This window comes from Coregonus clupeaformis, chromosome 30 (genome assembly GCF_020615455.1).
Source record: "Coregonus clupeaformis isolate EN_2021a chromosome 30, ASM2061545v1, whole genome shotgun sequence".
NCBI lineage: Eukaryota > Metazoa > Chordata > Actinopteri > Salmoniformes > Salmonidae > Coregonus > Coregonus clupeaformis.
Window position 1 is genome coordinate 3,643,463 of NC_059221.1, and position 14,014 is coordinate 3,657,476.

General features: G+C 43.8%; 2 protein-coding genes across 2 annotated transcripts; both read left to right on the top strand.

Moving 5' to 3' along the window:
- Positions 1-712: 712 nt before the first annotated feature.
- Positions 713-5,553, top strand: LOC121545497 (transmembrane protein 115-like). Its single transcript, XM_041856061.2, has 2 exons — positions 713-2,619; positions 2,938-5,553. The coding sequence occupies exons 1-2, from the start codon at positions 1,763-1,765 to the stop codon at positions 3,167-3,169; spliced, it is 1,089 nt and encodes a 362-aa protein (XP_041711995.1). The 5' UTR covers positions 713-1,762; the 3' UTR covers positions 3,170-5,553.
- Positions 5,554-9,057: 3,504 nt separating this feature from the next.
- Positions 9,058-13,553, top strand: LOC121545495 (rho-related GTP-binding protein RhoA-B). The gene is made up of 5 exons (XM_041856057.2): positions 9,058-9,164; positions 11,053-11,210; positions 12,094-12,214; positions 12,453-12,583; positions 12,789-13,553. Exons 2-5 carry the CDS (start codon positions 11,055-11,057, stop codon positions 12,960-12,962), a joined length of 582 nt encoding a protein of 193 aa, XP_041711991.1. The 5' UTR covers positions 9,058-9,164; positions 11,053-11,054; the 3' UTR covers positions 12,963-13,553.
- Positions 13,554-14,014: the final 461 nt, after the last annotated feature.

Sequence of the window (14,014 nt, forward strand, 5' to 3'; positions counted from 1 at the left end):
TCCAGCGTGTGGCTAGCACGCTTGTTCTCCATAAGCATAATTCCACTGAGGCATCCCAGATCCTTGCATGTCTCATCTGGATCTCAATAGAATTTTAGTCTCATGTTTTCATCACTAAGTGGACATGGTCATTTTAATAGTGTTTACTTTGCACATGATTGTGTTGTTTGAGGGTGTGTTACATTTGTATGGATATCTTCACAGAGGACAGTTTGAAGTTTGTTTCAAGTTTTATTAGTCGTATGTACAGGATACACATAGTATACATCGTCCAACGAAATGCTTACTTGCATATGCACCATTGTTCTTAGCCAGTCAAAGGTCACTCACTTGGGCTTCTGCGGTAGCCAACCATTACCCACTTTGCATTTTCTGCCAGTGAGCTATTAACGTTATTTTAGTTTGATTTCAGATCAGATTTTGCTGTGCTCTATGTCTGTGAAGTTTGATTCTTGTAGCATTCTGATGTCAGGTTTTTTTTTCTTTTTTTCACGCCTGATGAATGTGAATTATTTGTTATCTTTTTTATGGCAATTAATTACTGAATAAAATTAATGTTGAAAATAATTGTTTTGTCTCTTGAATCGATGCTTGAGGAGATTTTGAAAACATTAAAAAAAGTTATCCATGACCCATAGGCTGCCCTACCACATGGAGCTCGGGGATCTAGCAACAACAAAAAAACTATGTTTCCCATAATCATCCAGTGCACCAAGCTGGCGTGACTTGACGCTTCGTGTGTGTTGGTGACGGTGGCACTGGCAGCGCACGCGTTGTTGGTCAGTATGAAATGCTGGGAGTGCCTCACAAGAGAACAAATATTCGCGAATACATCTGTTGCTTTATATCGGAATAACGTTTAAGTAACCCAAGAGACTTTCTTACATTTCTGAAACCGTGAAGACTTAATTAATTAAGCGTGAATCTCCAATTGTTGTTTGCCTCGACAACATTGTTTTGACGGCCTGTTGCTAGCTAACGCAGGAAATCCTCTAACGTTAGCTAGCTGGTGGACTAATTTAGTCTGTGTGCCGAGGCGAGAAAAAAAGAGGCGCTGGTACTGATTTTTTTTATAGTTTCTCTAGTTATACAACTCAAACCCATTCATCAAATGGAGACTGATCATCTCATGAATTCCAATGGTGGATTTAAAACGTCGTAACAATCGGACTTCTTCCCTAACTAGTTAGCATTAACTAGCTAGCTAGGCTAACTACTTACTCCACAGTGCTTTCTAGCCAGCAAGCTGATGACGTTTATTAGCTAGCTAGCGTTAGCTGGTTGACGTTCTGGGTATTTTTGGTATGATTTCGAAAGACAAGTAGCTATTTAATATTTGGGAAGTTAAATTGTATGTAAACTTCGAGTATGACACCGTTCATTGTCAATTGAGAGTAATTGGCATGTTGCTAAATGTGTCAGCTAGCAACTTATCTAACGTTCGTTAGGTACGTTAACCCAACTACTCTTATCTAATCACTAACAAGATAACTTCAGCAAAGGTCATAGGAAAGTTGCTCCAGCAAGTGTTTTGAACAGTGAGACCATAAAAGGTTAATTCAAACCATTAATTAGCATTGATTAATCAGATTATTTCCCGGATGAATCCTCACTGTAGAGCGTGGATGTTGTCTGGATCTGCTGATTTCGTGTGTTCTTCTTGGCACTGCTGATTTAAAAAAAAAAAAAGGCCAGCACGTGAGCAGCTGCAGGTCATACAAATTTACTCATCGGCTCTTGCGGAAGACTGACAAACGGCACAATGAATCGCTATCTGCCAGTTGCACGACAGCACTTCTTGGGCGCATTAGCCAATACGAGCGTTGTGGTGAAGTCCATAAGTGCCATAGTGCTCCTTCTGTACCTGCTCTCATGGGCAGTTGACACTCCATATGCCCTGGGCGTGACGCCTGGCTACCTCTTCCCCCCTAACTTCTGGATCTGGACCCTGGTGACCCATGCCGTGGTGGAGCAGCATGTGTGGGGAGTGGCAGCCAACGTAGGGACTGTTATGGCCTGTGGCCGGCTGTTGGAGCCTCTATGGGGCGCCTTGGAGCTGCTCATCTTTTTTACTGTGGTCAACATCTCTGCAGGCCTCCTGGCTGGCCTCTCCTACTTGCTCACGTATGTCGTCACCTTCGACCTGGACTACCTATTTGCGGTGCGTGTCCATGGGGCACCAGCCTTCCTCGGGGGGGTGTTGGTGGCCCTTAAGCAGACCATGGGGGATACGACGGTGCTGCGGGTTCCGCAGGTGAGGCTCAAAGCTGCCCCGGCACTGGTCCTCCTCTGCCTGTCCCTACTCCGCCTCTCAGGGCTGCTGGAGAGTGCCGCCTCACTGGCGGCCTACAGCTTTGGTGCCCTGGCAGGCTGGGTCTACCTGCGCTTCTACCAGAGGCACAGCCGGGGCCGCGGGGACATGTCAGACCACTTTGCCTTTGCCTCCTTCTTCCCTGAAGTGGTACAGCCGGTGGTGGGGCTGCTGGCTGGCCTGGTGCACGCAGCCCTGGTGAAGATCAAGGTGTGCAGGAAAATGGTGAAGCGCTACGACGTAGGTGCACCTTCTTCCATCACCATCAGTCTGCCAGGGACGGACCCCCAGGACGCAGAGAGGAGGAGGTGAGTGCTCGAGAGGCCCAAATAAACACACAAACACACAGGCATCCATTTACCAAGATTTGTTTACCTCATACTTCATTTTGTGGTTGACACACTTGCAAGCTGTCATGCATACACTCGTATGTCCTCGTTTACATAGACGGCAGTTAGGCCTACATACTGTATCGTCACCTGGAGAGGATCAGTGGCTGTATGAAAGGGACTCCAAAACACTTACTATACAATGATGTAATGCAAACATTTGCTCAGCCTTGCCCTTGCTTGGGAATGGGCAGACACTGTTTATTTTATAACTCACTCTTTCTGATTGTCTTACAGGCAGTTGGCGCTGAAGGCCCTAAACGAGCGACTGAAGAAGGTGGAGGACCAGTCGACCTGGCCAAGCATGGACGACGAAGAGGAAGACAATGAGGATGAAGTTCGGACCGACACCCCGCTGCTCTCGGGACAGGAGAGAACGTCGCCAGCAGGGGGGTCTAGCGGCTCCCAGAACACCACAGGACAGGAGTCCAGCATCATCAGCTTTGAAGACGCCCCCTCCCGCTCATAACAGATACACTGATATACACTCAGTCATACTTAGTTTTGACTAGCATACACTACAGTGACTACACACATACATTAGCAGTAGCAGTTTGACACTATCAACATTGTCATGCCTATCAGTTTTACGGTCTCGGACTCCCCGAAGTTGTACACAGATACCATCACGGACCCATCGCTCCCCCGGCCCCGCCCGCATATGTCCATTGAAACGTTAATGCAATGTACAAACACATTGGACTCTCCCTACCACTTCGCGTCTCTCCTGAATAAAGTATTGAATGGGTGTACACAGTGTTTCGTAAAGCTCTTTTGCCCCTAAAGACATCTACTCCACACCTGCTGCTCATCTGGCTCCCATATTTTGTGACTGAGACACTTAGACTGGAGCAGAGACTCTTGGCAAACTCCCCATCTGTTGCTGTGTGTTACTATTGTCCCAGAGTAAGCTTTCAGCAGACAGACTCAGATTCTCAGTGGTTTTCTAGGTCATCCTTTTGTCCTGATGGGTGTTTAATTTTCAAGGTCCTCTACATCTTTCTCTTCATCACTGAAAAACTGAAATGGGTCTAGGTTTACCCCATAGCTGTTTTACCACTGTTAGATCTGTTTTCAAATGTTTCCTACATTTGTGGGAAACCTGATAATTTGACAAGTTGCTCTGTGGATGATGATGCGTTTCCTGTACCTGTTTTGAGGGGTTTACTTTTGCTCTGAATTCTTGAGGTGATTTTCAGATAATCTCAACTACTCTGAGTCAGAGTTGGATTACTAGAGGGGAACCATAGCCATAATAGAATAAAGGTGATGTGGGTGTGTCTTCCTCTTTGTTCATTCTGTTAATTTGAGTTCTGTCAGAATATTGTTTTTCTGGCCAGCAAGTTTTATTGTGTGTGTTAGGATTTAGGTGAATGAGTGTGTAACAGGGAGAGGGAGAGCACTAGATGGTTTACACTGTGGTTTCCTGTCATTTCTCACTGGTTTGGCCTGAAAATTCAGGAGCTTTTGACAATGACAGCAATACAGTCTTGACAGGCTCTCTTCTCCCCAAGGAACATTTTGTCAATCTCTTCTTTGTTTCTTTGGCTATGTTCCCACAGGCAGCCCAATTCAGATATTTTTTCCCACTAATTGGTCTTTTAACCAATCACATCAGATATTTTTCAGATCTGATTGGTCAAAACGCAGCCTTAGACAGGCATCCCAATTCTAAACTTTTTTTCACTAATTGGTCTTTCGACCAATCAGATCAGCTCTGAAAAAGCGCTGATGTGATTGGTCAAAAGACCAATTAGTGGAAAAAAGATCAGAATTGGGATGCCTGTCTAAATGCTTGTTTTTCCCCTATTAATCTGTCGTGTTGGTTAAGATAATGTTGGTTAAGATAAGAACTGCACTCTTAATCTAATGCATGTACTGTATTTATGAGGTTTGTTAACGCTTGTGGACAGTACCTGTTTGTGTGGATCGACCGGAAATGTTTAGGTGTGGTGAATGATGCCAATACTGATGCAGTTCTGTTTAATTTGTTGGTGGTGACTCAAGGCTTGGTTCTCACAGATTGTCCGTACACAGGACAGTTTCCCCGGATTTCCACTAATGGTGTTTCTCTTTCTACTGTGGCCATTGCAGTTTCCTCTTTAGTTGCAGATATATTTGTTTATCTCTATATTAAATAAAAAACGATTATATGAAATGTAACAATAAATTGTCTTTTTGCAACACTGGGTAGTACTAGTAGAGTACATTTCAGCTGATATTTATTTAGGGTGCTGCTTGCTTGCCCCTCAAGTGTGCCGCTAGATGGAGCAGTTAGCACAGTCTGTGATAATCTACTGCTGTTTCATTGTATGGCATGAAGGGCTTTGAACTGACAAACTTTTCCCAGGGGTACTCCACATTGCCTTATTTAGGTAACTGTGACTAATGCCTATTAGAAATATTAATTATTGATCTAGCTTGACTTCTGATATTTGTGATAAGGCTAGTTCAAATTGGTTGTTCTAGGATTTTTTTTTTTTATCAGCCTACTTAACTGTTACCTGACTGTTTCTTTTTTTAACAAATCAACATGACAGGGTACTGTATTTTTATATATTTTACATTTTAAAAAATGCTTATGCAGCCTTTTTTAAACTGGTGTTACCTATATTTTAGATGACAATTCAGGCTTTCTGGAATGTAATTTGACTTTAATTTGCATATATAATGAAAGACAAAGGTTAATTATAATATATTTTTTTAGTGATTAGTAATTTACTTTAAACAGGTATGTGTAAAGTTATATTGTGTAACGCCAGTGACCTGTAACACTATTAAAACTCTTCTAACACCAGCAGGAACAGTAACACCAGTGACATCTGCAGATGGCATAGCTAAAATGGGGGCCACAGTCTCTCAAACCACACTTCCTAAATTCAAAATAAATCACTTGAACATGTGATTTGATCAATTATTTTAATAAAATGTCCTTTCCCCTTACTATAAACTGTAACACCAGTGAAATTACCAAATTAATCATGAAATTGCTAACATGTGAAGAGATAGTGCAAATGCAACATCTGCTTTTCAAGACAGCCCTGGCTCCAATTACAGTGGGGAGAAAAAGTATTTAGTCAGCCACCAATTGTGCAAGTTCTCCCACTTAAAAAGATGAGAGAGGCCTGTAATTTTCATCATAGGTAAACGTCAACTATGACAGACAAATTGAGGGAAAAAAATCCAGAAAATCACATTGTAGGATTTTTTATGAATTATTTGCAAATTATGGTGGAAAATAAGTATTTGGTCACCTACAAACAAGCAAAATTTCTGGCTCTCACAGACCTGTAACTTCTTCTTTAAGAGGCTCCTCTGTCCTCCACTTGTTACCTGTATTAATGGCACCTGTTTGAACTTGTTATCAGTATAAAAGACACCTGTCCACAACCTCAAACAGTCACACTCCAAACTCCACTATGGCCAAGACCAAAGAGCTGTCAAAGGACACCAGAAACAAAATTGTAGACCTGCACCAGGCTTGGAAGACTGAATCTGCAATAGGTAAGCAGCTTGGTTTGAAGAAATCAACTGTGGGATCAATTATTAGGAAATGGAAGACATACAAGACCACTGATAATCTCCCTCGATCTGGGGCTCCACGCAAGATCTCACCCCGTGGGGTCAAAATGATCACAAGAACGGTGAGCAAAAATCCCAGAACCACACAGGGGGACCTAGTGAATGACCTGCAGAGAGCTGGGACCAAAGTAACAAACACACTACGCCGCCAGGGACTCAAATCCTGCAGTGCCAGACGTGTCCCCCGCTTAAGCCAGTACATGTCCAGGCCCGTCTGAAGTTTGCTAGAGTGCATTTGGATGATCCAGAAGAGGATTGGGAGAATGTCATATGGTCAGATGAAACCAAAATATAACTTTTTGGTAAAAACTCAACTCGTCGTGTTTGGAGGACAAAGAATGCTGAGTTGCATCCAAGGAACACCATACCTACTGTGAAGCATGGGGGTGGAAACATCATTGGTGCATTCACCTTATAGCCAGTGGGATAACCACTTTACAATATGTATTTTTTTTTTCTTCTTTGGGGTGGGGTAAGGGGGGGTAGAAGGATTACTTTATCCTATCCCAGGTATTCCTTAAAGAGGTGGGGTTTCAAGTGTCTCCGGAAGGTGGTGAGTGACTCCGCTGTCCTGGCGTCGTGAGGGAGCTTGTTCCACCATTGGGGTGCCAGAGCAGTGAACAGTTTTGACTGGGCTGAGCGGGAACTGTGCTTCCGCAGAGGTAGGGGGGCCAGCAGGCCAGAGGTGGATGAACACAGCAGGCCAGAGGTGGAACCTCCCTCCTACACACTGCTGCCACATGCCCATAATCTTGACACCTGTAACAACGTAATGTATTCGGCACAAAAGCTTGTACCAGATAACATATATCCTAACATGACTTTGTCGGGCAAAGACTCAACCTCAAAACTCAAAAGAACAGACTATGACTCTTCTGTTTCTCCACTCATGCCCCCCTGTCTGTATCGAACCAAACGACGAGCATCACAAACACCGGGAATCTTCCCCTTCAGTTGGTCAGCTTTCACATTTACCGCTACCCCAGTAATCACGCCTTTCAATGGCGCACTTTTCTTGAGAGCAAAACAATTCACATTTCTTGCCCCCATTTGTTTAACACGGAGCGCCTGCTCCCTCTGACTAGCAGAAACACAAACAATTATCACTAGACCACTTCTGGTTACCCTCACCGATTCCACAGCACCCAACTCTGTTTACACCCACCCTGAAACCACAAATGGATCAGCCAAAAGGCAAGGGTCCACTTTTTCCAAAAACGTCACTCCTATTGTCACAGACTCCTCTTTATCCTGACCCTCGGTGCAAACCTCGGGCTCTGAGAACTTCACCACACCTACCACCTCCGATACCTCGCCCTCATTCACTTCCATTTCTCCTCCTGTCAACTCACTCTGCTTACACTTTCTACCATTCTTCTTTAACAAACCATCTCCCATTTTCCTGCAATTTTTTTACTGACTCAAGCTCACCCTCTTCCTCCCTCTCTCTCTTAGACCTCCTCTGCCTCTCTTCTTCCCTCCATTCGTCCTCCGTATTCCAAGTATAACTCTCCTTATGATAGTACTGCACTTCTCCAGACATACATCTAGTTCTTGCTTTGTCTAGGGACGCAATTTCTCCTCCTACTTAACTCGGGCCGAATGCCAATCCACCTTCGTTTGTCAACATTACTGGCTGTCTGCGCCCATCATGTCGCAATCTGATCTGCAGAGACTTTGTTTATTTGACCCCTTTCCAACTACACTTTGAATTTCAGCGGGTCTCTGGACGTGCGTCAGTGGTGGGTCCTCAGTAAACTCTCTGCCTCCCAACCTCTCTTCTCTCTCCCTTCCTGCATGCACATCAAACTCTCTCTCTGCACTCTAAGCCCCAGGAAGAACTTGCCAAACAGAGTGCTTTTCAAAACAGCCCTGGCTCCAATGAACCTTTGACCCAGGAAGAAGTTGCCAAACAGTTGCATTTTTTCAAAGTGTTTTTTTAAATAAAGGGTAACACCCCTCAGTGGTAACACCAGTGACATGGAATTGAGGGACAGCTATTAAGTAAATTATTTTGAATATTGAGTTGATATTTGATATTTTAGTTTTTTAACTAGGCCCCAACATAAAGCGAAGGATCGTGAGGCCTCGCTTTCACGGTCTGTATTCATACTGAAAATCAAGATCAAGCGAGCTTTTGCCCTTCTGCTCCACGGGAGGTTTCTGTCCTCCCTGAGCTTGCCTTAGGACACCTGCGTTACCATTTACATTTACGTCATTTTAGCAGACGCTCTTATCCAGAGCGACTTACAGTTAGTGAGTGCATACATTTTTCATACTGGCCTCCCGTGGGAAACGAACCCACAACCCTGGCGTTGCAAGCTAAACCTCGGCAAGACGGAGCTGCTCTTCCTCCCGGGGAAGGACTGCCCGTTCCATGATCTCGCCATCACGGTTGACAACTCCGTTGTGTCCTCCTCCCAGAGTGCAAAGAGCCTTGGCGTGAATTTTTTTTTTAAAATGGTTAAGTGGTTGTTCCACTGGCTATCATAAGGTGAATGCACCAATTTGTAAGTCGCTCTGGATAAGAGCGTCTGCTAAATGACGAACATTTAAATGTGTATACAAGCGCCATGCTCTACCAACTGAGCACCTGTCCACTCCTTGGGTCCTTTCTTGCATTTTTTTTGTTTGGAAAAAGTTTTTTAATGCAACTATTATGTAAAAACAACATCAAAACGGTTTGGATGCTCATCGAAACCGACTCTCAAACCGAGAGACATACTCATGTAACGTGCACGCGCAGGCGTGGCTCACGCTCGTCCCCGCCACCCCTCCCCCCAGCGCGCACACGCGAAGTAATTCAACATTGTATCGAAAGGAGGGTTATCGGCGAAGCGACACAGCCCTGGGAAAACGACTGCAAGCCATCTAAACAACAGGTACAAATACTTTTGAAAAACTTTTATCGAAATATGGTAACATTGGTGGAGTGTAATGATAGGATAAATTGTTAGAAAGTTGTCTGGCCGTACGTTATCGTCGTCGGTCGCGCTTTTCTAAACGAGCCGAAGAGGACAACCTCAATAGTATACCGCGGCCGCACTGACTCAAGCAACTGGCTAACTAGCAGCAATAACCGTTGGAAAAGGAGCTCCATTGTTTTATCACAGTTTTTATCCTCTAAAAGAAATCGCAGAATCACGCCCCTGTAACTAGCTAACTTGCTTAGTTAGTTAGCTAGTTAACGTCCGCAGAAGCAAGTCAGTATTTGAAACAAACCGGCGTGTCCGTTTGTTGCTGTTAGCAAGTTAGCCAACAACTAGCGTTATCGGTTAGCCACCATAATTCTGACCAGTTGGCTTGCTAGCTACGTTAACTAACGTTACTGTGTTTTGTCAAGTAGCTAACGTAAGCTAGCTACTGTAGCTTCTTAGTAGTAACGTTACTGTTTTTTACTTTTACGTGCAATCCTATAAACAAATGTTCTACATTAATTTTCTAGCTAATAGCTAACTATATAAAAAAAAAACTTTGTTTAAATCTGATTGGGTGGTTTAGCTCGGCCCAGCCATAGATGACAAGTATCAGTGTCTTTATTTTAGGTAACGTTCGTTAAGTAGTTAGACAAGTTGCGTTCTAGGTTTGACCATTTTTATTTCACTTCAGTGACCAGACCCTGTTTTGCTATTGCACAGATACCGTTTTGCTGGTGGAGAGCTAGCGAAGTGAGTTTGTTTGGAATGGGGCCGCCCTTACTGCGGACAACAGCCATCTGTTGATGCTTTGACGCCATCTTGCCTAAACATTTGAATGCACTTAGCTACGGTTGCTACTTTAATGCCTGTCTATCCTAAGCAGTGTTATAGTAGTAATTAATGTAATGTCAGCCAAGAAACTAAAAGCTGCTTGCCGTACATGACAGAGTCTGATTATGTCCTGTATGTGACTGCTTAAGACTCAGAGAACCCATCTTATGTGACGTTTGACTAATGGGAACATCACACCAATGATCACTAGGATACAGCTTTGACACATAATGCGCTTCTACCACCGCATGGTGTCCACAGGATCAGTGTGCTGGTAGTTAAATAACCAGTCAAATGTATCATGGTTATACATGGCAATACTAGCTAAATGTTGTCAAGACCTATTCTGGAAGTAGTCTAAACATAACAGAGTAGGGGACTGTACATCAGAGTTGGTGCGGTCACACATGTCCCTCAGTCTAAAAATACATGGGGTATGTTTTCCACCTTGAATGCACCATTCATTGTTGGTCCTGACTTGTGATCCTAACATTCAGCAACTAGTTTAACCTGAGCAGCAATACAATCACTGAATGGATGGAATAATTATCTTTCCCTCTGCTGTCAATTTCCTTGCACACATATTTACATGAGGCATTTACTCAAAGGTTATTAGTGGGGATTACCTGTGCCAGGTGTAGAATATACACCACACCTGCAGTTTCTTCTGGATCATGCCGGTTTTGCTAGAGCCTGGTTAACATTGGTTGTTGATGTCTTCGAAGACATGGATGGGTAGGACACATACAGACTTTAACCAGCTAGTTAAAAGTAAATTATCCCTTTAACCTCTGCTGGTGTTGAAGGCAAGTGTTTTCCCCCAATAAGCCCCACTGGGGGAAATCATTTGAGGATACAAGTGTGGCTGTTAGCTTTGCGTATCTCCACAATAGTGTTGAAGTGTCCAGTCGATCCACTACACTGATCCTATTTGAGGCCACAGCAGTTATAAAACCTGTTTAATATAAGGCTGTTGTCTTGCTTGTGTGTTTCTAAATGCATTTTACTTCTCTCTTCTCAGGCATGGCGGCGATTCGTAAGAAGCTGGTGATCGTGGGAGATGGTGCTTGTGGGAAGACCTGTCTGTTGATAGTCTTCAGTAAAGACCAGTTCCCTGAGGTCTACGTTCCCACTGTCTTTGAGAACTATGTGGCTGACATTGAGGTGGACAGCAAACAGGTAATGGATACAGACTCAACCACACACTTTTATTTCTCAGTTGAAGGTGTAAATCAGGTTAGGTGAAATATGTAGCCCAAATTGCTAGCTGGTTTTCAAGGTCGCGTCACTGTTGGTGTGTTCAATAGTGCTGGTCTTGGCTATCATGGTATCGGCTGGTTGGGATTGGGCTATGTTTATCTGTACCTATAGGGGCAGACGGGTATAATGGTATGGCACATGTTTGTTCAGTTAACCAAGTATATAAATGTATTAGGTGCAGCATATGCTTCTGAATGATGTAAGGAATATGTAATCTAAAATTGTAATGTAAGACCCTATGACACTTCATTAGATAGCGGCCTGTGTGAGTTATAAACCCAGGTGTCCTGGCCTCAATGTGGCTCGACTAGAAATCTGGGACATCTAGATTTGATTGGCTGATGTATTCTGCTTACTTCATGTGTCATGCTTGTAGAAGTGTCTTGCTCTAATTTGCTTTTCTCATTTAAGCCACTTGCCCTTCTCGAAAATGTCCAGTTATCCATTTTCAAAGAGTGACTCATTTATCAGAGATGCAATTTTTCCTGATTTGTTGGGAGTTAGTGTTTTTCTGACATTGTCCTCTATCCATTCCTCATTGAAGTTGACCTACACCTAAAACTACTATCCAATTATCCTGATTTTCTAAATGAAGTCCTGTGTGCTCATGAAAGTCTGCGGTAGGCAGACTTAATTATTGTACAATGTATATTTTACTGAATCAATATGTTTACAAGATGGTCTATGGTTTATTTCTGTTGCCAGGGGTTTGCTGATAAACCCAGTCACAGCTGACATACACTTGCCACTTCAAGCATATCTGTATGTGGGTTAACAGTGGTGGTTGTCTACTCTGTACTAGGTGGAGCTGGCTCTGTGGGATACAGCTGGCCAAGAGGACTACGACAGGCTTCGCCCACTCTCCTACCCCGACACTGACGTAATCCTCATGTGTTTCTCCATTGACAGCCCAGACAGCTTGGGTGAGCTTACACACTCACTCTCTTGCTATTATCCGCACATGGTTTCCTTTTATATGTGGGTTGTTCAGCCCATTCTGACTAGTGAAGTACTCACTCACACATCCAATACGCATAGGACAGCAATAGCTCTTCTCCACCTCCTCCCTCCGGTACACTACACACTACCCCATATCTTGCCAAATGTACTGAGCGTTTGTGTGTGTGCTTGTCTGACCCTTGACCCTTTGGTTCTGTACAGAGAACATTCCAGAGAAGTGGACTCCAGAGGTCAAACACTTCTGTCCCAACGTTCCCATCATCCTCGTAGGCAATAAGAAGGACCTGCGCAACGATGAACACACACGCCGGGAGCTGGCCAAGATGAAACAGGTACGTAGAAAGGACAGGCAAATATTTTCCCACTCTCTACAAACTAATGGGATTATAAACAAACTGGGATGAGAGAAAAATGGCCACGTTGGCTAAAAGCTTTCGGAAAACTCACCCTAAACCACACCAACTATCTGTCACTCTTTCCGCATGATATGGTCAGTGTTTTTTGGATGTCCTGACAGTGCTTCTTAACTCTCTGTAGGAGCCAGTGAAGCCAGAGGAGGCCCGTGACATGGCCAACAGGATCGGAGCGTTCGGCTACATGGAGTGCTCGGCGAAGACGAAGGATGGCGTGCGGGAGGTGTTTGAGATGGCCACCAGGGCGGCACTACAGGCCCGGAGGGGCAAGAAGAGCAATAAATGTCTCCTTCTGTAGACTGCATGACAGGACTCAGTCCCTGTACCAGGGGCTCTGGCAAGTGTGTGGATGGACGAAGGGGGTTGGATAAGCACCCGTTTACATCTCACCCGACCCCTCCCACCGCTCCCCTCACACTTGCCGACCGACCGTTGGAGCTTGTCTCTTTGCTTTGGGAGATGATCTCAGATTTTTGTTGTTTGGTTTTTACTCATCTTATTTTTTAAAAGTCATGGTAAACATTTATCAGTATTTACATTTCACCTGCCAAATGCTGTTTTTGGGGCGGTCGGGAGAAGGGCTGGCCTCTGGACTGCCAGTCAAGTTCTCTGTCTGCCTGGACTCTGTGGGCTGGCTGCCGTTTCTTTGTTTGGAACACAAACATGGCTGATAACTCCTTTAAATCGTAGTCTCTTATGTACAAATCATTAGTTTCTGGATGTGAAACCGGAAAGTAAGTGTTGAAACAAATAAACAGGAAAACATGTTGTATGCAAATCTGTAAATATAAGACGTGGGTATATTCATATGTATACACATACATGACTGGAACTGTATTTGTAAACTAGCCTTGGTTACATTGTGTAATAAATTACTTTCTATAACACATTTCCTTTTTTGTTGTGGGAATTTAAGGGCTACAATTTGCTTTGTGAAGCAAGGATGTTTTTGAGAGATGTTAAGGTCCAATGCAGCCGTTTTTATCTATACATCAAATCATTTCAAAAGTACCTTAGTGATCTCAATTAAAAAAGTCAAAAAGAAACAGTTTCTCAAGCAATAATTTAGCTTGGACTGTCTGGGAGTGGTCTGAGTGGGGAGGGGGAAATGAGCTGTTATTGGCAAAGAGGATTTGGACTCTTATTGGTCTATTAACTATTCTACTGCATGTTGATGTCACCATGGAAGGCCAAAAGTCAATGGGCGTGTTTGAGTGGATCATTTTGTCAAGTTGGTGATCATCGTTGGTCACTGCCTTTCAAAGTGTTGAATTATGGGGATAAAAATTGTCCGGCTTGCGGCTACATGTTGACATGAACTTTACAAAAATCTTGATCATAGGTCATGAA

Excerpts from the sequence above, each read along its gene's own strand:
- LOC121545497 (XM_041856061.2), top strand. The coding sequence starts at position 1,763 with ATGAATCGCTATCTGCCAGTTGCACGACAGCACTTCTTGGGCGCATTA. Across the intron at positions 2,620-2,937 it reads CAGGACGCAGAGAGGAGGAG|GCAGTTGGCGCTGAAGGCCC; the intron begins GTGAGTGCTCGA and ends ATTGTCTTACAG.
- LOC121545495 (XM_041856057.2), top strand. The coding sequence starts at position 11,055 with ATGGCGGCGATTCGTAAGAAGCTGGTGATCGTGGGAGATGGTGCTTGT. Across the intron at positions 11,211-12,093 it reads TTGAGGTGGACAGCAAACAG|GTGGAGCTGGCTCTGTGGGA; the intron begins GTAATGGATACA and ends ACTCTGTACTAG. Across the intron at positions 12,215-12,452 it reads TGACAGCCCAGACAGCTTGG|AGAACATTCCAGAGAAGTGG; the intron begins GTGAGCTTACAC and ends GGTTCTGTACAG.